This window comes from Lepisma saccharinum, chromosome 3 (assembly GCF_977018435.1).
Source record: "Lepisma saccharinum chromosome 3, izLepSacc3.1, whole genome shotgun sequence".
NCBI classification, from domain to species: domain Eukaryota; kingdom Metazoa; phylum Arthropoda; class Insecta; order Zygentoma; family Lepismatidae; genus Lepisma; species Lepisma saccharinum.
The window spans coordinates 4,599,882-4,623,945 of record NC_139231.1 but is presented as its reverse complement, the minus strand read 5'-3'; the positions used below and the strand labels follow the sequence as shown (position 1 = coordinate 4,623,945).

Sequence of the window (24,064 nt, the reverse complement as noted above, 5' to 3'; positions counted from 1 at the left end):
TTATTGTTAATAACTAAAAACTAAATATTTTTTAATTGAAAATGTACCATTTCAGCATTATTTGCTAACATTGCTGTGCATGTGATGTTGTTCTACATTTTGCGACAGTGTGTTATATTTTTTGCGTTTACAGTGATCTCGTATCATTAGTTGTCAGCATCTCACAGCTATTTCCGGTTATTATATATTTTTGATTAATATCAAGGTAAAAACCATGAGGCTATACAAACTGTTGCACAAATTAATTAATTGTTAGTAAAATTCGATACGGCGGTGTGTCAGCGTATGGGCTATTTGAACCCATCACTTACAACAAGTCCTTTACTGACTTCTTTGTCTCTAGTAGGAGGGCCGAAATATACAGACGTGTAGGAGTAAAAATGCGTTGTGTTCAAAATATATTGCCTTGCACTGAATGTGTGTTTCCTTCAAAACGGTACACGAAACGACCATAGGCGTGCGCAGACTAATGTATGTATGAGTGCCTCAAAGGGAACTTAAAGGTGCTATCTGGACAATGTTAGCCTAACTGTCCTTACTTTCTTCTCCGTTTTCACAGAAACTATTAGCTACATAAGTTTTCCTATCATTGTGAGAAAATTTATGTTACTTAAATAATGAAATAAACAACTGAAAATCAACCAACTCTGACACATGTAATGGGCGTAGTTTGCTAGGGGCTAGGAGGACTAAGGCCCCAAAACCAGACATAGTTGCCCCAAACGCATGCGACATACGCGCAAAATAATTATGGAAAAAGAAACTACGCACGAAATTAGAAAATTCATCATGAAACTTTCATGTGTCATTCTCTGTAGTGTGACAGACACACTTAAGCAAAAAAAAGTTTAAATTATGTTTGATGAAGAATGCAACAGAAGGTAAGTGCATGGCGCGATTTGTAGGACGCATGGGGGTATTTCCCTCCTTTGTCGTGAATGGCACATCCCAGTTAGGGGTAATTAGCCTGCTTCCAATCTACTGGGTATGCATAATTTGTTTTTCTAATACATGGTACTATAGCCAACATTGAATTATGATGATGTATTATGATTACACATGTCAACACAGTTTTTTGTAGAGACAAACGGAATGAGGCCTATTAGCAAGATTGTTATGCTGATTACGAATATGTAATCTGATTTTGTCCATCACGTTCTAATATTTTATTAATAGTTATTCATACAGATTGGCTAGAGTCAACGCTTCTTAGGTTTACATGCATTGCACCTACTGGCTCCTCACTTGCTTTATCTAATTTGTTTATTAATGGAAGTTGTTGAATCAAGCTACAAGTGTTTCAGTGTTCAAAAACAGAAATAATGAATTATTGTCATATTTCACAATCACAGATTCTGGTGTTTGTGCATGCAGTGACGTAAATGGGCGAATGCCATAGTTAGGTATGTACGTACATAATACTGAAGAGTGGCACTCATTTATTGTTGCTTCTAAAATATGTTTAAAGGGTGTTATGTTATACAATGGCAATAAATTTCCCTCTATACCTGTAGCACATTCTGTAACAATGATGGAAACTTATGAAGATATGTGCCATATTCTAGAAGCCATTAAATATGAAAACTTTAGTTGGCATATTTGCGAACACCTTGAAGTCATTGGTCTTCTACTGTACTTGGTATGAAAAGTGTATTCAATAACATCCATGTTTTCTGAGCCTATGGGACAGCCGTGAAACTCAACAACACCTGACAAAATGGCCGGGAAGAAAATAATTGACTCCAGGGCAATATAATGTAAAATTTAAGTCGTTAGTTGATCCTCAAAATGTATTTCTTTTTCCTTTGCACATTAAATTGGGACTTATGAAGAACTTTATGAAAGGTATGGACAAATCGCGTGAGGGTTTCAAATTTGTAATGATAGTAATAGCAAGTAGTAACTTGTTTACATATCAATTATTATACAGGGTGGCCGGGCTAGAGGTATACAAAAATATATGCTTATAAAGAAAGAACTATACATTTTATGTTGTTGAGTAAATGCTCAATCGATAGAAAATCTCCCCGAGATTTGATTGTCACCATTTTAAGGTCAGTACAGAGTCGTATAGATCGCGCATGCGCACAAATGTTAAATGTGACGTGCTCTGGCAAGTCGCTAGAAAACAACTTCCGTGGAGTCTCTTGAATCCGAAAACTTTGAGCAGTCGCTCCCCTCCACATCTGCATTAGAATCTAATGAGCGGGAGAATTAGTCGGAAAGCAATCGGTTCCAGCCCGACTGAAGCTGCATTTAAAGTTAAATTTTCAAGCGTTAGAGCGCGATTGCTGAATTGTTTTAAGCTCTATTTATGCCCGCTGAATATTCAAGTTCTGACGGGGACGGTCCTTGCCTAATGAAAAATTAACCTCTGTCGAAGCGACTTCTCACACTTGCTAAATATTAATTAACACTTTACAACAAGAGCTTCGGTAGTAAATATTCATTTCCAGGGGCAGCTGAAACTGCGGATAAGAAGGATCTTGTTTGCATAATTGGACGCAGAGATGAGAGAGGGCGACAGCGAAGTGGAGTTGCAATAGACGGGCCGAGAGAAAGAGTGTGTGTGTGATAGAGAGAGAGTACAAAGGATGTGGATATAGGGACGGAGATATAGAAAAAGAAAAGTAGAGAAAACAATGGAGAACAATGCATACACACACTGATAGAGAGATTGTGTGTATATGTGTAATAAAGATAAATGTAGAAATGGTGAGAGAGAGAGAGAGTGAGAGAGAGAAAATAGACGAATAAAGACATTAATGAAGAAATGAACACAAACCCACACACACACACAAATAGAAAAAGAGCGTGAGACAAGGGAGAACGAAGCAGAAATCAACCGAGAGAGTGTGTGTGACCGAAAAGAGACAGAGAGAAAGAGAGTGTGTGTGACCCAAAAGAGACAGAGAGAAAGAGAGTGTGTGTGACCCAAAAGAGACAGAGAGAAAGAGAGTGTGTGTGATAGAGGAATGAGTGGTGATATAATGACGGAAAGAGAAAAAAGAAATGTAGAGAATATAATGCCATACACATACTGAGAAAGTGTGTGTTATTGTGAGGGGGACGGGTGTAAAAAAGATAAACATAGAAATGATGGTGAAGCGAGAGAGAGAGAGAGAGAGACACTAAAAGAAGGCCAGAAATCAATGAAGAAAAGAACACAGAGAGAAAGAACGAAGAACGAAGCAGAAATAAACCGAGAGTGTGTGTGTGTGTGTGTTTGTGATAAAGAGAAATATGGAAAGCAGTGGCGTCTCGTGGCCTCAAATTTGGTCGGGGCTTATTTTTTAAAGAATTTAAAATATAATGACAATTCACATGATTACAAAAGAAACCGGTATTGTTGTGAAACATACCTTTCTATGAACGTTGACTCCTGTTCTTCTGCTCGGCAAATTTTGTTATTACTTTTTCGTTGAAGCCCTCTTTGTTTGAAATGTATTCTATCTCTATTGTAAGCAAGTGCCAAGGCATTTGGTCTGTCTTGTCCCATTGCATTTCTTAAGCAGGTTTTAATACGCTTCAATGTGCTGAAACATCGTTCAGATTCAGCTGTTGCCACTGGAGTTATTAAAACTATGTTTGTCATTTTTACTGTTTCTGAAAAAGTACCCTCTAAATAATTTTAAATAAAAAATGAATGCAATCTACTGATAGAGTTTATGTTTTTCAACTCTTCACTACAATAAAGAACACGAAGTTCCCTCTTTAGTTTTCCCTCTTCCATGAAGGGATAATAAATCTGGGAAGATGCCTCTGTTTAAAGATTGTTCTCTTTCATTATGTCCTCGTAGAGCAAGTTCATGTCGACCACAGAATTTTAAACAATCGATAATTCTATTTAATATATGCCTATTTTTCCGGACAAATTCATTGTGTCTTGTAATTGACAGCCTATGTCCTTCATCAATTTGTGTTCGAACATCAACCCTGCCAAACTCACTCAAACATAGCGAATGAAAGCCACCAAAACACTACAGAACAACACGCGAGATCGCACACGACGCAACGGAGCTAGCCCCGAATCAGCACTCAAATCCATTGCACTCTACCCTCCTCTCTCTGCTAGCACGTGACCTTCACTGTAGCGTAGGTGGGTGTAGGCCACGCCTTCCTTTGCGACGTGCCCCGGGAAACGATAATTTACATCAATGCCGCTAGGAGCGCTGTCGTATCCATTGCAACAGTAAAAATCGCCTTTTAAAAGACTGTGCGATAGTTATGCGTTATGGTGATTGATAACACTGTTCGGCAAAATTAAACTTTTTGTCGCTCCCATGAACCAAATTAGGTGATTCTTATAGATTTCGAGCTCCCGAGTTCGAATCCGCAACCCGTTTTTCTCCAAGACGTACCAGTTTTGAGGGAGGGGGTGGGGGCGGGTTTCAATTACCACGCAAAGGTGCTATTCTCCCCCCATATAAAATTGCATGCTATCATCAGAATTTCAATATAAAACAAGCAGATACAACTGCATAAAGAGTAAAAGTTCAACATTTGCATGTCAATTGGTGTTCCTGCTCCTCTTGTAATTTGTACAGGGTGTCTCGCGTGTCGCATTCCAACAGAAGTCGGCCAACATATTCACACTCCATTTCCCACTGTAGCGCCTCTCCATGGTAGCTATTTGTTGATGAAACCTTTCACCGTGTTCATCGGAGACCTCACCCAAGCTGTACTGTTGAGGGAAGAAGTCCAAGTGACAATGCAGGAAATGTAACTTGAGGGACATATTAAATCCCATGGTACGAAATGAAGTAATTAACCTGCCCACAATGTCTTTGTAATTAGTTGACTTATGATTAATGAGAAAATTACTGCACACGTCTCGAAAGGCCTCCCTAGCCTCACGTTCCACATCACTCAGCTTAGAAAGAAATGTAGGATCCTTCAAAACGTCTCTGATTTGAGACCCTGTATAAACACCTTTTTTTCACCTTGGCCTCGCTAAGTCTTGGGAACAGTTTTCTGATATGAGTAAATGCTTCACCATCCCGCTTCAGGGCCTTGACAAATACCTTCATTAGACCTAATTTTATATGGAGAGGTGGTAAGAATACTTTCTCCGGATCCACAAGAGGTTCATTAGCCACATTCATCTCTCCTGGGACCAGTTGGTTCCTTGGTGGCCATTTTGCGTTGGTGTACTGCTCTTTGGCTCGACTGTCCCAACGACACAAGAAACAGCAGTGTTTGGTGTAACCTCCTTGTAAACCGGTGAGGATGGCAATAACCTTAAGGTCAGCACATACACACCACTTAAACTGTTCGTAATTTAATTTCTGTAGTAGGTTCCGCATGTTCTCGTATGTTTCTTTCATATGCACAGCATGAGAAACAGGGTAGGCAGGATATTGATTGCAATTGTGTAGTAACTCTGCCTTCAGGCTAGTCCGCAACGAATCTACGAACAGTCTATATTCTTCAGTGATGTAGTCAAATTTCAGTTGTTCCATAAGCGACGGAATGTCACTGCAATACACCAAATCACCATCCTTTGTAAAATTAGGAACTAGGCTCAGCTCTCTTTTTCTGTACATCGATATATTCACATCTTGGTCAAGTAGATTCCATTGTTGAAGTCGTGATGCAAGCAACAGGGCCTTGGTCTTCGGAAGGTTTAAGTCTCTGATCAGGTTATTCAGTTCTTCCTGACTTATCACATGTGGTTCCTTAGTGTCATACACTGGGGCGTAATTGGGATATGAATGCGTACTCGAAGATTGTGCAACATCCTGACAAGTCGCAGGTTCTTCGTCGGATGAAACACTGCTAGTGTGTATGAGTCTGGTGGTACGGGTACAGCCAGAACAACATCATGTGGGACAGGTCTCCTGGAGGAATCCAAGTCAGGATACTGTATTTTATGCTTCGTGCTTTTCAGAAACCTGTAATATTGGTCAGGCAGAAGTAACAGTCTGCAACATGATCCCGGGGCTCGCGCCAAACCATAGGTACGGCGAATGGTATCGATTTATGTGTACCTTTTAACCATCCTTTTAGAGTACGCGCACACGAGTTACAAATTTGTTTGGGAGCCCAATCGCGATCCTGGTCGCCGACTTTACACCCAAAGTACAGGTGGTATGCTGTCTTTAGGAACGGTGACAATGCCCTACTTTGCCCCTTGAAGACCACTTCCCCACATATGTAGCAGAATGAATCTACCGAGTTTTTGCAAGTTCGTGGCATGTTGGTTTAACACAAATGTCAATATTTCACGCAAAAATATTTTTCCTTAACGATGTAAACAGACACAGAGTAACGCGACTCTCTTACACCACGATCACCTCGGAAGTAAAATATCTGCTTCATGGGACAACGAGGTGGATGTCTTGGCACCTTTTTCCAGCCACATCCTGTTTGTCGTCTAGACAAGGAGGTGCCAACGAATGACCACAAGTTGATTACGAATCCTTTTACCTTGAAGGAAGCCGAGGTGACAGTGTAGGAAGAGTGTAACGAAAATAAAACGTTGAACTCCAATGTACACAAATAAGCTTGTCACACATAGTTAAAAACTGTAAGGTACCATTCATTTTAGAGCCAGTCACTTATGGCTCATGGGACATCGTGAAAATATTTCTTCCAGCAGTAATGTTAAAATGCAATATTATTCACATTTTTCTTTTGACATTTATCTGGAATTCTCAAAAAAATGTGTGCTGTGGCAGAATTCACTGTTTTTTTTGGAGTGGGTTGGGTGTATTTGGAATTTTTTCTATTTCGGGGGGGGTTGTGGGGGCAGGGGAAAGAATGTTCCTAGGATATAGTAACAATTCTTGGATTGAGGTAAAAATACACAATTATGCATTCCAAGCATAAAAAATACAATTTCATTAAAAAAATACAATTTTTCGATAAATTTTTATGGAAAATGCCCCCCCAAAAAAAAACCTTACGTGCTGGAACTTTTTCAATGCAAGATTCGTAATCAGCGACTCGAAATCTATAAGGTACACTCTTTCATCCTCGTGGGAGGATTTTCATGCCGATCAGTGTAATTACGTGAATACGTCCGTTTGTCTTTAGGGGCTAAGCCCCGGAAGCCCCAAGGGACGAGACATCACTGATGGAAAGTGTGATGCAAGGAGAAAGAGAAACATAAAACGAATAAATAAACCAATGAAGAAATTTACGCAACATACATACACGCACACAGAGAAAGAGAGAGAGAAACAAGAAAGAGTAACACAGAGAGGGGAGAGGGCAGGGCGCAAAGAAACAGTCTGTGTGAGAGAGAAATCGAGAAAGGATGAAGGAGTATATGGGGAGACCCTTTCCAAAGACACCCAAATGGCAATTTCCCTTCCACGCGTTAAACGCTCAACTCCGTTTTGCAGACTATCGAGGCTCTGGTGTCTGGACTCGCATTCATCCATCACATCTTATCACCATTCATCTTCATCTTCGCTATTAGTCTAAAGTGTCACAAAAGCGAAGTAAAATAAACCAAATCGATCAATCAAACAAGAAAGGTTGATAGAGACAGAAAAAGACGGGGAAGATCAATGAAGAAAAGCACATAGAACGAGAGAGAAGGGGAAAAGGAGATAAAGAGAACACAAACTAGAGAGGGGAAGGGAACAAACCCCCAACGAATAATTCAGGTTCGTTCGTTGCCTTGGGTATGGGTGTTCCTTTACGAGTATCTCTTCATAAATTTCAAGTATACACCATTTTTATACTCGCCGTCGCGATTAGACAAAATCTGAAGAAAAGTGACTGAAAATTTAAAAAATACAAATAAAGAGTAATGGGGGAAATCGCACACAGAGAAAAATATTGGGAAATGAAGAGAGAGTGTTCCATTGCTGGTTTAGTTATGTAGATCGCTTTTGGATTCAATCAACGATAGGTTGATGTAAGAGACAAGAGCCCTTGCCCTACTGAATATTCGAACCTATCGTCATAGCTTGATATGTTAACCACTCCGCTACAGAGAGAGAAAGAGAAATAGATTGAATGAGAACATAATAAAGAGAAAGGAACATATAGAAGAAGATAAATTGGATTGAATTGTGTTTTAAGTCCACTTTATGCACAGGTAGGCTAATCGGGACTGGACCAACGGATTAAAGTGCCTCTACCGGATTTCGAACCCGGGACACCTTGATTAAATGGAAAGGCCGATAATATGAAAGAGAGAGATTGATTGATTTCCTTTATTTTACTTCGTTTTTCGGACATTTCTTGGCGAATCGCGACGATGAGGATAAGCGATGATATGATGAATTTGATGACATCGTTCATAAAGAACTTCTAGGCCGGGATTCGAACCGGGATCCCTGCTAACCACTCCGCCACAGAGGGCGGCGAATGAGAGAGAGGGACAGAGAAAAAAAATAGAGGGAGGGAGTGAGTTCTGTTTCAATTCTTCAGTTCCTTTCGCACTTCTAGCATTTCAATAGTGTTATTTAATGCTAATCTAAGTGATACTTTGCTTGACGCTATCCCATCTTTAATAATTCACTCTTATCCATCATCCAGCGTACACATCAAAGCTAGAGTTCAAAGTTTCTTTAAAAAATCCCTTCCCTTCAGGAAAATAAAATCCCTCTATGAACGCATCAATGTGGGCAACATCACCTCCATGAAATTGATAATTTTCCACCTCTTCTTTTCCTCATAAGGAAAGGAGCGGATAAGAGTGGAAAAGTGGAAACTGAAAGATACGGACGTGAATTAGTAACAACCGCTTCCGTGGAATCGGTCCTGAATTAATAATGCAGCCCGAAGGATTGGAGGGAATTGTCGTAGCGCCTAAGGTTCCCAAAAGCAACATTTTCCGAGACGTCCTTTGTTTCGTCGTGGCAGCCACTTGCACTGCATAATTCATGACGTCTCCTTTTTTCCACCCTGCGTGATGCTCGGATGCGCCCGTCGCTGCTTTTCTTTCAAGCCGGCTTTTACGATCCAGAGCAAACTGCCGTCTCTGAATGCGACAATTGGTCGCATCAGCGAGTGTCAATAAGAGATTCCTCGTTCCTGATTTGAGAGCAGCTGGTGGACGCTCAAATGTTTTCCAAACTGGCGGTTCGAGAAATGGACGGTAATCTGTGTTTTAGCTTATCTCTCTATATCCTCTCTCTCTCTTTCTCTCCCCCTATAAATCACTCTCTCGCTACCTCTACCTGCAACTCTTATTGTATATATCTTTCTCTCTCTCCCTCTCTCTCTCTCTACATTTCCTGCTTCTCTATGACTTCTTCCCCTCTTCTTTATTACGAATCCACCACTATCGCCTTATCCTTTCCTTGCTTGCACTACACTTTTATTGTTAGCGATAATTTATGAAATGTATGTTTTATTACCTTTTGTTAAACTCCTTAATTAATTTTCACTCTCCTCTCTCTCTCTCATTGTCTTTGCGGTATGTATGTGGGTGTGCCTGTGGGTGTTTTTGTTTCTATCTCATTCTTTCTCTGTTTCTCTCTATCTTATTCCATCTGTTTTTCTCTCTCTTTCTCTCTCTCTCTCTCTCTCTGTGTGTGTATGTGTGTTTCTCCGTCATCCTCTTTCTTCTTCCGTGTATTTTTCTGTCTCTCTCTCTCTCTCTTCTTCTTCTTCTTCTTCATCTGTGTGTATATTATTCACTCTGTTTATATTTTCTCTTCTTCTTGTGTATGCCTGTCTGTCCCTTTTCACTCTTTCTTCATCTTCTGTGTGTCTGTTTCTCAATCTCTCGCACTCTCTTTCCCCATTTTTCTCTTTCTTCTTATCTGTGTTAATCTATCTGTCTGCCTCTGCCTCTCTCTCTCTCTCTCTCTCTCTCTCTCTCTCGTTCTCTCTCTCTCTCTATTTCTATGTGTTTCTCACTTTCTTCTACTGTGTGTCTGCCTATCTCGCTTTCTCTCTCTCTCTTTCTCTCTATTTTCCGTGCTTCTGTGTGTCTGTCTGTCTTCCTTTCTCTCTTTCTTCTTCTGTCTTTCTCTCTCTTTCCCTTTCTATCTCTCTCTCTCATTCTCGCTCTCACACACACGTTCGTTCTCTCTCTTTCCAAAGCGCGACTTCTGAACACGAATCAATCGCCTTAACCAGCCGCCCATCTTGTTCGGTGACGCAAAGTCGGGGGAGCATTTAAATATTCACATGGCATTCGGACACAGAGGAGAAGTCAAAAGAGAGAAAGAGAATTATCATCGTTTCCTTCATCGTCTTTCTGTCGCTCTGGGATATAACCCGGGAGAAACGTCATCATTTCCGTCTCGCTCCGTTGCAACCCTTATCCCCAAATCTCCTCCGGCGGGGACGCAAAATAATGCGGAGTCGTTAACGGAACGGAGAGCGCGAAAATCAGAGATAAAACGAAACAAAACTCCTGCCACGGCTTTCGAATTAGACCCGTCCTTCGCCCGAGACGGATGAGGGGGAAGTTCGAAAGTGACCTTGCAGGAAATGAGTTCGGGTGATAAGGGTGGCGCTTGTCACTTGTCTACTTCTCACTCTCCTGCCTCCGTCTCCTTTCTCAAACGGACGGGTTTTCTTCTGACGGGATGTCTCTTCATTGCCAACATTCAGATTGGCGAACGAGGTAATATTCTTGTACTGTACAAAGTGTGATGGAATAACCATGAAGGATGATAAGTGTACCTCAGAATCTAGAGTTTTCTATTTTCTTTCCTTCATGAAATAGTGAAAAATTGATTCAGTTGTTCATGATTCATATAAAGTTTGACCTTTTGGGAAGATCTTATAGTATCTTGCTCTCAAATGGTGGTAGATAACTGTTTTTTAACTGCCCTTTAAAGCCTAAAAATGAATTCAATTAAGGGTTTAACATTGTTAATGGTCTCTAATTCTGAATGTTAAAACAAAAAAAACTACCTATCCTTTGCACGATAAATTTCAACTCTTGTCTTTCATCTGCGCATTGATTGAATAGGTGTCCCGACAAAGCGTACCAGCGACAAAACGTACCACGTGGGTCTTCGCTACGAAACGTACCACTCAGATAAACAGTTACCTGTGAAGGATCCACTAATAACTTCAAAATATTTACTGCGCGACGAAACGTACCACTTCAAGGAAAACGCTTGAACTTGCCCTTGACATGTCAGACATTACAATACGGTGCGCTATCCAGCACCCAGCTAGGTTATTCGTTAGGTTAGGTTAGGTCGATGAGGAAACAGTGAAGATTCTTGGCGGTACTTCTTTCCTGTTAGCTGACGATGGAGAAGAGAACAGAATTATCATTTTCTGCGGTGCATTTTTGAGATCAGAGTTAAACATTGAAGGTTCGAAGAGGAAGAAGAGGTTTATATCGTATGACGAACACCTTGAAAGAATACTGAAGCGCCATTATGAAGAAAACGGAACCCTAAGATCTTGTTTCAAGGCAATAGCTTACACGCAGAAATAGGGATGAAACAGAACGATCCTCCAACATGACAAGATACAATATTCTTGCTGCCGACATAACTAAAATGAAAATGGAAAAAAAGGACGAAAAGATAAAACAAAAGAAAAAATGTGGACTACAGCTTAAGCACAGCTGATTTTAAACACGCCAAAATAGCTATATATACATTATATAGTAATTTTGCCAGTCCAAAGCCTGGATAAAGTGTGATGGAAATCAGCAAAACTAGAGAAAATCGTAATTTCGGTAAATGATTGTTGATGCCGTCCCATCAAGTGGTACTTTTTGTCGCATCGCAAATATTTTAAGACTCATTAGAAGACCCTTCGCAGGTAGCCGCCCAGGTGGTAGGTACGTTTTGTCGCTGACGTTTTGTCGCTGGTACGTTTTGTCGTGTATTCGATTGAATAACATATATGTCGGGAACACCTGGCACTGCCCTCTGACACGACCAATGTTGCCAGTACACATTGTAATTTTGAAACAAATAACATACTTGTTAATGAATATGCCATAATTAAACCCATAGGAACAGTACCTCAAAATAAGATAGATACACACACAAATTTTACAACCATACACATCTAATAAGACATTTCTCCTGTCCTACTTTTCTTAATACCTTGCGGGTCTCCCCCTTTTCCCGTCTCTTTCTGGATGTCTCTAAATCAAAAACTCGCAGAAGGCAAGGAATTAGAACTGCTATGGCCGATATCCTCTGTCAGCCTCAAGCTTTCTCCGAGGAAGGAAATTTATTGCCTCCCCGCCAGCCACGTCTCCGTTATTTCATCTTCCGCCTCCCCAATGGACCATTTCTCACCTCCCGGAGTTCCCAGGAACAAACATGGGAGTGGGGGGGAGGTGTACAGGAGGAATTCCAATTGAGCCGTGTCCATCAATCCCCCCTCCCTTTCATGCCCCCTCGTCCCAACAGAAACGAAACACTTGGATTCCCCCCCCCGCCGCCGTCCCTCACGGTAAAAGAACACGGAGCCTATCCGTGGAGAAATTCTTAGCAAACATTTTGGAGATTTTTTCTCAATCCCTCTTGTCGAACTTGGGAGAAATCTGTGTGAGGAAAGAGGTGAGTTATGTGACGATCTTTTCCTGTTTTTTTTTTTTTGTTTTTTTTTTTAACTTTCTGGTTTCTTGAAATAACATTGGACGTGACAATGTGCTATTTTCAGTTCTTGCACTTTCATACATGTCACGAATTTCTTGTAAGAAATGTATTGTTATATCTGGTGGACCACGGCCTACGCAGAGACACTTGGATTACATTCAACGTATCAGAGGTAGTATGAATTACAACAGTTGTAGAAATATGTTTCTAAACTTCCTCTACGCATTCTAAAAATACTACGTTCAAACTAAATCAACAAACGAAATAATTTGTCTTAAGTTTTGGCTAGACCTTTGGCCGACGGCAGCAAGGCCGTTTTATAAATTCCATTTACTTTCGAGAAACAGCGTCGTCGCCTTGTGATTAACGGCTCCCGGTGGTTCAGATCCAACTTAAAACTGTAGGGTCAGTCCCTATTAGCCTATCTATTAACGAGGTATTCAGTGGTTGTATTATATTTAATAATAATAACTGAATAATGCTCAGCTGTGAACGCTCAGCTCACTGAAGTACACAGACTTTTCTCAGGTACAGGGGTAGTGTTAGGCAACGACAATATTTCACAGCACAGAGAAATAAAAACATTATTGCCGTAGATAAAAATGAAAGGATAGTTTTATTTATTACAATTATAATGCAAATATACTTCGAACGAATGTGGGGATTTCGTCTTATCGGTGTCTTGGCTCAACTATAACATAACCTCATTGCGTGGCTAACTGCATGTCGCATAGAACTAGCTTACACACCAAGAGGTATGTAATAATAACCGAGCCGATATTTGCTCTTAGCCCTTTATTCCAAATTAGAGTTTGGACTGACTTTATTAGCTAACAGAGAATGGTTGCAGTATTGTAAAGAGCATCAATGCGTGGCTATCGGCGTACCTATGGTCGCATAGGCCTAGCTTTCGCCCCGAAACAACACCGAGCACTACTTTTTTAGTTTAAATTCTGTCGACGATCTGCGGCGAATGTTCACTTCTCATGCGAAATCCTCGCTTTTATATTTTCTTTCAAGATCACAGATTAAATACAGATGAATCGCTTACTAATTACAAAAACATACTACAAAGAAAAGCGACATCTACATAAGTTTCCATGCACAATCTGCACAAAGTATTTCTCAATATATAAATCACATTGAATTACTCAAAATAGAACATAAAATACAATAAATATTAAACAAGAGATATACATTAGAAACAAGGTGCAATTTATATATAATAACGGAACAAATACGGTTTATTTCACAAAAGAATATACCAGTGACATATTTTTAAGTGGTGACGTCACAAAAATTTGTATCATGTCAAAGTGGACTTAAAACAAAAACTTGTGCAACCTTACATGAAGAAATCTAGTAGAAGAAAACCAAAAGATAAAATGTTTGCATGTGTTTCAGATACCCTGAAATAAAGCTCAGATAGACCTTTAGTATTATTTGATTGGAAAGTATTCGCGACTCTTATACAAAGTAAATAAGCTATGTAGGTGTATTTCACCTACGTCACAAACTGTTGAATTGTGGATTCGAGCATACACGATTGAGGCCAGTTCTTGTAAGCATACGGAATTCGAAAGGGCGGGCGGGGGATATTATAGCTCTTTTCTACTCTTACGGTGGGCGCCCTATAAGCTGGCAAGGGAAGTGGGAGCGGGGAAGCGACCAATCCAGCGCGATAAAAAACGCGGAAGCCAGTAGAACGAGGTTCACGTAGTACTTTTTCCACCGCGTCGTGTCTCTCGGCGCTACTGCTGTTGTCTGGTTGGTCTGCGGCGTAATCCCAGCTCCCCACTTCCCTAGCCAGAACTAGGACCGTCCGCCATAAGAGTGGAAAGACATTTAACACAGACATTCGTGATTTAAAACAAACGTGCAGTTGGTGCCGATGTAACGAACGCTGGGTGGTGAACATTTCCTTGCAATTAAGAAATAAAATTGGCCGCAAACATGAAACCCACCTAACCTAACAGATGATAAAAATAGTGCTAACGTATTTAAAAAAAGACAGATCAAATTAAAAGTATGATAAAACTTACAGGCGAAGTCTCCGACAAAAGACATAATATAGAGGTCTAGAAAGTGTTTGAAACTACTTTAATTAGTAAGGTACTTACAACAATCACAGCAATCACGGGTGCAATGAAGCTCCATATAAAGTCTGGTGACGTCAGCCAGCACCTGGAAGCAAATAAAAACAGGAGTACTCACAAAGTTCATTTTGAGGTAGCACCTAATCATCAAATTACTATGTTTGTACTTCGCAGTTTGTTTATGTAAGGATCATGAGTGTCGGGGGGGGGGGGTCGAACCGACCGCATGATTCCAAGGAAATATGTATAGTTTCGTATTAAGTTACTAAAAGGCAGAAAGCTTTTTTTTTTGTAATAGTAACAAAGAAAGTTAATTTAGTTAGTATTCGGACATATAACCAAACTAAAAAATGAGTTAGATGCAGATTATGTCTTTTATCATATGATATCATTTAATCCAAAGAAGAAATGGTTCCACAGCTTTCAAAATTCAGAAATTGAAAACATATACCTTATGACTAAAGTTATCCCCTAACCTATAGAACTCTTTCTTGAACAAGGGGTTTGAGTTTGTTTTGAAGTTCACTTTGTGCACAGAAAGGCTAATCGGAACTGAGCTTACGGTTTAAAGCGGGATCCTAACCACTGTGCATTGTGCCTCAATTGGTATCGAGCACAGGACCACTTCATTACAAGGCGGCGACGTTACCACCAAATCATCGGAGAGGACCTTGAACGAAATATGTACGAATTTATACGTATAGATATGCAATCATTTGAGTACACTAATTGTATGAAATGGTAAAAATAATGAGAAACATTTCCTTCCTTCCTTTCATGGATTATTAGTTGTAGTAGTATAGTAATTCATTCTTTCATTGTATTCTGCCCAGGGGGAGGTCTTTCCTTGCAACCTCCATGATATTCGATCTTCAGCTCTTCGCTTTGTAGTGGCGTAGGATTGATTCGTTTATTTTGATGTCAATCATTTGGAATCTTCTTCTTCCCCTGATTTTCTTTACTTTGACCATTCCTTCAATAGCATCCCTTAGGATACAGTTTCCTCTCATCCAGTGGTCCAAACAATATTGTTTTATCTTCATGATTATCTCCAGTATTGATCTCTTTTCCCCAACTCTTTCTACCGCTGTTTCATTTCTAACTTTTTCTGTCCATTTCACCCGTTCCATTCGACTCCATAGCCACATTTCTAGAACTTCCAATAGCTTTTTCTCACTTGTTCTCAGTGTCTATGTTTACGCACCATATAGAGCTACACTCCATACAAGCATTTCATTAGTCTTTTCCTTAGTTCTTTGATCATAAATCCACAGAAAATATTTTTCATTCTATTGAAGGCTTCCTTCGCCATTACTAGTCTCACTAGTGAGTGGCCGCGGTGGCTCAGTCGGCAGTCGACCTCCGTGGCGAAGTGGTTAGCAGAGCGCGCTACAACGCCAGGGGTTCTGGGTTCGAGTCCCGGGTAAGGCATGGGTATTTGTGTTTGTCCTGATGAAAAGAAACTGAGAAACTGTAAGAATTGAAAAGTGTAAGAAGTGAAATAAGTGTGAATGGTGGGGGATACCTCCGTGTAGGGGGTATTTCCTTTTAAAATTAAAAAAAAAAAAAAAAGTCGGTAACGCGTCTGACTACCATGCTCAAGGTCCCGGGTTCGATCCCCGGCCGGTTCAAATCCGGGAACTTTTCTTACGGTGAAAGCGGCCCCGGCGCCCACCCAGCGTCGAATAACATGGGTACCTGGGGGAAACCCTGGGGGGTAAAGGCGGTCAGGGGCGTGATGCTGATCACATCACCCCCACTCACGACCGGATCAAGAAAGTGTGGGGCGTTACCCCCACACCCCCTATACGCCTTCATGGCGTGGTGCTATGCACAGGAGAACACTTTACCTTTTACCTTTTGCTATTATTTCTTGACTGCATTTCATATTAATGTCCTCCTCCGTAGTCGAGCGGGTTAAGGCGTTTACTCGTCTTGAGATCGTTCGCTGCGGGACGGCGTAGGTTCGAATCCGGCTCTGGTCGGAATTTATTTAGCCTACGTATAGGACCGGTGGCAACCCACCATCGTGAGGAAATTGGGAAGCTTCGAGTGAGTGAGCGTAACCTGGTCAAGAAGACCTACAATAACGGCTGGGGGTTCGTCGGGCTGATCACCCGTCACCCCAACACTGGTCTGAGACCTCCACGCTATAACAGGTGACGGCGGAACAGTGTGGGAGGGAGACCAGCAGTCGGTAGGTAAGCCAAGGCCCGCCATGGGCTGTAGAGCTGTGGGGTTATGGTTATTTCATAGTAATAAAAATAATAAATTCTGAATAAAATATGTTGATTTTATTTGTACAATGATAATAATCCTGTTTATAATAATTATTATTAATGGTATTTCTATTCAGGTTTTATCGACTGCCTAACCGCTCCCCTCACAAAAATTTCTGGTGACGTGCATGGCAAGGGTGATCTGTTCCTGAAATACGGGAGGCTTCTGCAGGGTGAAAGTGCTGAGTTTAACTCCTCCTCCTTACATCATGGACAATCATCATATACCGTATTACATGTATGGCTTTTCCTATTCTTGCATTAGGAATAGACCTTGCAAATATTGTATACAGGAATTTAGACTATAACTGTATGATGCCAATTGGCTCACAGTTTGGCCGTAGCGTATTGTTTGCTTTAAATTCTTCATGTAATTTTAATATTATTATATTATATATAATAGAAGTTCGTGATTGTATTAATCAGAATGGGGTATTGATTATTAATAACCCTAGGAAAGTTCTTATTCAGTTTAATGGTATGTTTATAACTGATGATGTTGGATCAAAGGACGAGAATAGTCTTATCATCATTTTCGGGATTTCGTTTTTGATTTAAGCTTTATTGTAATGTTGTTAATATAACTAACTAACTAACTAACTCTCTAGCCTTCTTAAACCCGAAGGTTCATGGCTGCAGCAACACAGGCCTTCCATCTTTCCCTATCTTGAGCAAGATCTATATTCAATAAAACATTGAATGTTGTTAATATTCAATGTTTTATTGTAATTGTAATAATTGATAGTTATAAATAGTAAATAGGTTATTATAAATATTATAAATAGAATAATTCAGTTTAAGAGGTATATTTGGTGAATTAAAAAGTATCTTTATGTAGATAATTTAGGTTTGACATTCCTATGTTATTATTAACTAACATTTTCATCAGAAGTAGTTGTTAATTATTATTTTTTTTGTTTAAGAGACCATTACTTACCTTTCAGCCATCTGATGATTCTTGTATATTTTTTATTAACCAATTAATAAAAGATTTATGAGTTGTAGTTTCAATAACAATTGGTATAATTTATCTTTTTCTATCTTTATTCTACTTTTACAGGCGTGGATTCTGAAAATCGTCATCTTGGCTATTTGCTTGTGCAATATTATTTCATGGTGGGTTAGACCCACCCTGTCCACACGGTGGCAACACCATTCATCGATAAATATAAAAATTACTGACAGTAGCAGAGCACTTTCTGTTATGGTTGAGCCAGTAAGAATTTGGATGGTCACATCTTCAAAGGAAAATTCATATTGGCGTATTTATTGCGTGATGCAAAGAAGGCTTTATTATCACATAATAAGAAGTTAATACAGTTTTGTAAATAATTTAAATTTCAGGAATAACTGCAGCCGACTCAGCCTCTGTGATAAATTCATGACAGTTTACATCATGGTCATGTCACTCTGATTGGAATATAGTTAACATAAGAATACTGACACTGAAATTAATGGCGTTGGAATATGATATCAACCTTATTTGGACACCTGGATATTCTTTAATAGAAGATAATGATATATCAGATACTTTGGCAAAATATGCAACGAATAAAACAATCCAACGGCCGTTTTCAATAAAGTTTCCGTCTGTAGTTTTGGAATCACACATTACTTAGTGGCTGCCAACGTTTGTGTCCGAATACTGGTACTCAATGCGGTAAGGTGTAGTATTCCATACAAGAAAGAATTCCAAAGGAATGCTGGTTCAAACATATTCGACTCTCCCGGAGTTCCCTCACAACTGTAATGCGCTGCAGGTCAAATCACACTATCGCCGAAGCTGACCTTTACAAGAATTTTGTACCTTCACCAGTTTGTTTGTGTAGTGAATATATTTCAACTTAAAAAGGGGGAACCCATGATCCTGGGATTAGTAGAGCGAGCTCCGAGACTATAGATCCTGGATTCGAATCGTCTAAGGTTTCACATCATATGCATCATTATTTCTACACATTTGTTTTATTATTACACGAAATTTGCATATTACTATTTGGCAGTTTGGCCAATCTGACTTGGGGGAGACCACGGCTCCTTATTTCAGATAAAGAAAAGTTCACCTTGCTGTCGATGTTCTGTGGTGACATCCTGTACTAACATGTATGAGAGAGTGAGATTTTGTGCGTGAGCGAGTGAGATTGTGTGTGTAGGTGGGTGGATGATATAAGATAAATGGTTTTGGGTGTGGATACTGATCTTTTAAAGAGAACTTTTTAAAATCATTTAAATAGGACATAACTTCCCTTGTCTGTGACTACAGTTCTTTATTACAGTACGGGTTATCACCACAAAAATTAATAAATTACAATTACAGATTAGTAATATTTGAATTATGGAAATGTATGGTCTTCCACCAAGTTAGAACGCGAAGCCATTTCGCTGCGTGTCAGTGTGAGTGTGTTTGTGTTTGCCGAACTTTCCAGACCAGTGGAATATTTACACCGACCTACTACCACAGGCAAGTTTTCATATTTTGCCAACCTGATATCCAACGGAAAACTGTTCGGTGTGTGGGGGAGAGAGGGAGGGTGTGTTATCGCGTTTGTTTCAGGCCTTGCAGTGTTGCAGACTGTAGTGGCATGTTACTGCACGCAGAGACTTCTGTATATGTGTCTTGTCAGTGTGGTAAAAATGGATTCCACCCACCAACTATCTTATCCTACAAATGATCCTGTTAAAGTTTATTGTAACATGCTCAAGGCATTTTTAACAGGGTTTTTAATTTCTATAACCTATTCCCTTACACTAGCGATTTTCTCTTAAGGTACTTGTACGAAGTACACCGATGGAGTGCAAGCGGTATATTTTCATATTTCACAATTTTTTTACTATTATTTTAAAATATTCTTCCACCTGTACGTCAAATAAACGCGATTTCAGCCATGTTACTATTCACCAGAGGAATGCCTCATTATCATTCTGTAGTATGATTATTAGTATTCTTCCCCTCCTACGTCAGAGGTCCTAGCTTCGAATCCCGATCTGGACATGAATGTTCTTTCTGAGTATCCCTTCATCAATTTCATCATATCATCACTCATTCCCACCTTCGCGATTGGCCAAGCGAAGTAAAAAAACACATCAATCCCTGGCCCCTCCAAATGATGTCACGCTTTCGTACAGCGATCGTCACTCCACAATTGGTTCTACATAATTTTTAACCCCTTCCAGCCAAAATTTTAAGAATTAGAAATAAAATTAGTTTTATTGAAATAATCACATGTAACTATTACAGAACAATATGAGGTAATTTATAACATAAATTTATATCCCGTTGTGTTCAATGGGGTTACACACTGTGGAATTTGGTGCTGTAAACAATCGACAAACGGCGAAACAACACAACTTTTACTTGAGACTACTGGCGTATGCAGGATTGTTTTCCGGGAGATGATTCAGAACCGGAATAATGTAACTTTTAAGCAAACATCAATGTTTCATAAAAAAATGTTTTTACGAATTCTGCTTCCACTAAATCATTTTGCTACAGTATATGAACATACTTAAGTACTAGTTAAAACTTAAAAGTAACATAATTTCAGTTCGTAAGTTTTACCTATATTTTAACGTTATTAAAGCCTCGCTTTTGTTTACGACTCAGGTCTCAGTTAATCTATTTTGTTTTCAGAATAACGTTCATAACGAACAAATCGTTGAAAGTTACAGAATTGCAATGCTAATATAGGAATGGAGTCTTTCCAAAAAATAGGTTCGCAACACTGACACGATGTGCACAGTCACATGCGAAACAACAATGATAACTCAAGTGCTACAATGAGTTACGAGAGAACGCTGTGACCAGCTTTTGTCTCCGGTTGTTGTGTTTTTTCGATTGTTACTTCTGTCCCCTTTCCCCTCCCTCTGATTCATATTTTTCCGTCGCGTATATTTTTCTGGGGGAAGGAGGGGCAAAAGCTGTTGCGTTACATAAAAACAGGAGATGTGCGGCCAAAGTTTTATCCCGTCGGAGAGGCGGTGGGAACGTGTAACTACACGCACTGGAAAAAAAATAGTGAGCATCGAAGTGCGTGCTGCGTTAAGTGCGTCGCGTGGACTGCAAAGTGGCTAAATGTTGGGGCGGCAATTGAATTAGTGTCCAAGCGTTTTTTGTTGTTGTTTGTTTGTCCCAGCGGAGAGCGATAACCGGCAGACGTCGGTAACCGAGCCTGAGGGTGTAGGAACTTCGCTTGCTCGTTTGACGTTCCCCACACCCACCCTTATGCAGCAGATGCTATCAGCGCCGGACTGGGATCAAAATTAGACATATTTCACATGCTTATTGGGACATTCAAAAAAGTTATTCAAGGAATGGAAGAATAAATGTCAACAATGTAAACATAAGCGCAATATTTGTAAATATATATTTCTTTCGTAGTTTATACTCAATTACATGTATGTACGTAGATGGGGGACAAAATAATACGAACACCTGTGAAAAAGTATGCCACATTTCACACCGGCAGTACAGCAGCACCACCTGGCACTGAAGTCTGCCACCTAGTGGCTGTGAAGGGGAAGGTATTAGTTTGCCAACAGCAGTCATTGGTGGTGCATTCGTCTATCATACGCTCTCAAGAGACACTGCAATGTCAGACCTGACAGAGTTCCAAAGAGGCACGATTGTTGGAGCACGTTCAGCTGGATCCACGGTGACCGAAACCTCAAAGCTTGTTGGGTGTGCAAGGAGCACAGTATCAGCCGTTATGACAGCGTACACAACACAAGGTAAGATGGCGTCTTCAAAGCACAACAGTGGACGAAAGACAAAGCTTGCTGCTCGGGATAGGAGGGTGTTGAAGCGCATAGTGGCCCGAAAGCACAAGCAATCGTTATCCGAGATAACATCTGAAATGAACAGGCATCTCCAGGACCCCATTTCAATCAAAATTGTCGAAAGGGAACTCCATGCTGCAAACATTCATGGCCGAGTGGCAATTCGTAAGCCATTAGTGACATCACGTAATGCTGTCAAGCGACGCTAATCGTGCAGAGCTCACAAAAGTTGGTCCCCGCAGCAGTGGCAACAAGTCATCTGGTCTGATGAATCAACATTCACGTTATTTCAGACCACGGGGCGCGTTTATGTGTGAAGAACGCCTCGAGATGCATTTCATCCTGACTGCCTCTTGCCGACCGTGAAGCATGGAGGTGGGTCCATTATGGTATGGGGCGCGATATCTTGGCACGGTGTGGGACCACTGGTTTTTCTGCATGGGAAGATCAATGCCAGTCACTATCGCAGCATTCTGGGGGATCATCTCCATCCTTTTGTCCAGACTTTATTTCCTGGGGACCGACCGCTTTTTCGAGACGACGTCGCTCCTATCCACACTGCTGGGTCTGTCCGAACTTGGTTTGAAGAACGTGACGATGAAGTAGGACATCTTGAATGGGCCCCACAGTCTCCTGACCTGAACATTATAGAACATTTGTGGGGATATTTGGAGTCCAAACTTCGTGCTCGAAGTCCGCCTCCAGCCACACTTTCGGAATTGGAGACTGCTCTGGAGGAAGAATGGCTCCATATTCCCTTAAACATTGTGCATGACCTCTATGCGTCCATCCCACGTCGCATACAAAGTGTACTTCAGTCACAGGGTGGTCCAACCCCCTATTAATAAAGATTTTCTCTACATTCACAGGTGTTCGTATTATTTTGTCCCCCATCTGTACTTTCTAGTGTGTCAATTATTTACAGGTCATTTATTACACACATAATTAATATATTTCTTTAATGTAAATAACTTCTATCCTTGATTTATACTGTGTTTATTTTATTTCCATATTTTATGTAATTTATAATATATTTATATCAGTATCTTATATATATTGTACATGGTGGTAAAGATCTGAAATACTGAGTGTAAAGATAAATACGTTGTGCATTGTACTTGACAATTGAAATCTTGTATTCCTGTAGGCTATTTTTGTAGATAATAGTTAGATATTTCATTCCACTCTCTTCAATTAACATGTATATAGTTTAGCGTTGACATGTTTTATGTTTATTTACATTTCTGCACAATAATATTTCTTATCAAACTGTAAATTTACAAACTCAAAGCAAGAAATGTATAACATTGTAATTGGGCATTCGCCTGTTGTGTTTAATAATAAAAAAATAAATAAATAAATAGTATACGAGATCGTAGATCGGTGGAATTTCATTAGTAGCTTGCCGTGGGTAAAATACCCCGCCCTTAGAAAATAAATTGCCCCAATCGACAAGTATGTTATTGTATGCTGCATTAGAGTATACTGATGAATTGGAGAGTTCAATTTTTTAGTATCAGCCATTAACTCTGGACAAGCCCAAGTACCTAACAATCCCTTTCAAAGAGAATGAAGCAATGGAATTCCTTAATATCATTAGCAGACTGTATTAAATGCCAAATCAATAGGCGACTGACATTGGGTGCTCATTCTGTCTGCCAATATTTTCGAGCGTGTGTGTGTGTGTGTGTGTGTGTTGGAGCAGGTGGCAATGTCAGTTGTGATGCGAACGTTATAGGAACAACACTGGCTGCCTTGAAACAACGTTGGCAAGCGTTGCTTGTTTTTGTTTTCGCCCGTTGAAAGGAAGTAGAATGAGTCAAGGCTTTGTACATTCTCGCACCCTGCACATGTGTCAAAATATAATATTCGTTTGTTTCTTTTACCTTTTTTCTTTTGCTTTTTACTTACATTTAGTACATATGGCGAAATGTTTTGAACAGGCAAGGAACCAAACCCCGAATGGAGTGTGTGTATACAGGGTGTTTCTAAAGGTCGTTTACAACGCTTGGGAGGTGATTCCTCACACGAAAACAAGCAAAAAGTGTGAGTTCCATTTTTACGACTGAGGAGTACTAGTATGTTGTATTGAAAGAAGTTGATGTGGTAGAGTGGGCAAGTCAAGTATCGCAACAATTGGTCTGTGGTGTTCGTACGGTGATACGGCCAATTTGTGCAGTGTGCCAGTGTTAAACAAAAACCATACTTTGCAGTTCCAGCTCCCTATTACACAGATGGCTGCGTATACGACCCAGCAGCTAGCAGACATGCATCTCATGTGTAGGGAGGCACGTGGTAATAGCCGTGAGGCAAGGCGTCTCTATGGAGAACGCTTTCCACATAGACGTTTGCCGTCTCACGCCTTCTTTCAGGCAGTGTACAGTCGACTGCGTGAAACAGGGTCAGTGTTACCACCGCGGCA

The 24,064-nt window shown here is 40.2% G+C and overlaps 1 protein-coding gene across 1 annotated transcript in view; it reads right to left on the bottom strand.

Moving 5' to 3' along the window:
- The window catches only part of LOC145984878 (latrophilin-like protein LAT-2), a 112,337-nt gene extending 94,520 nt beyond the window's left edge, over positions 1-17,817 (bottom strand). The window contains exons 1-2 of the mRNA XM_083118253.1: positions 17,807-17,817; positions 14,615-14,678 (exon numbers count right to left, since the gene is read on the bottom strand). Coding sequence (XP_082974379.1) covers positions 14,615-14,678; positions 17,807-17,817 — 75 coding nt within the window. The remainder of the gene's footprint in view (positions 1-14,614; positions 14,679-17,806) is intronic.
- Between the last annotated feature and the right edge of the window lie 6,247 nt (positions 17,818-24,064).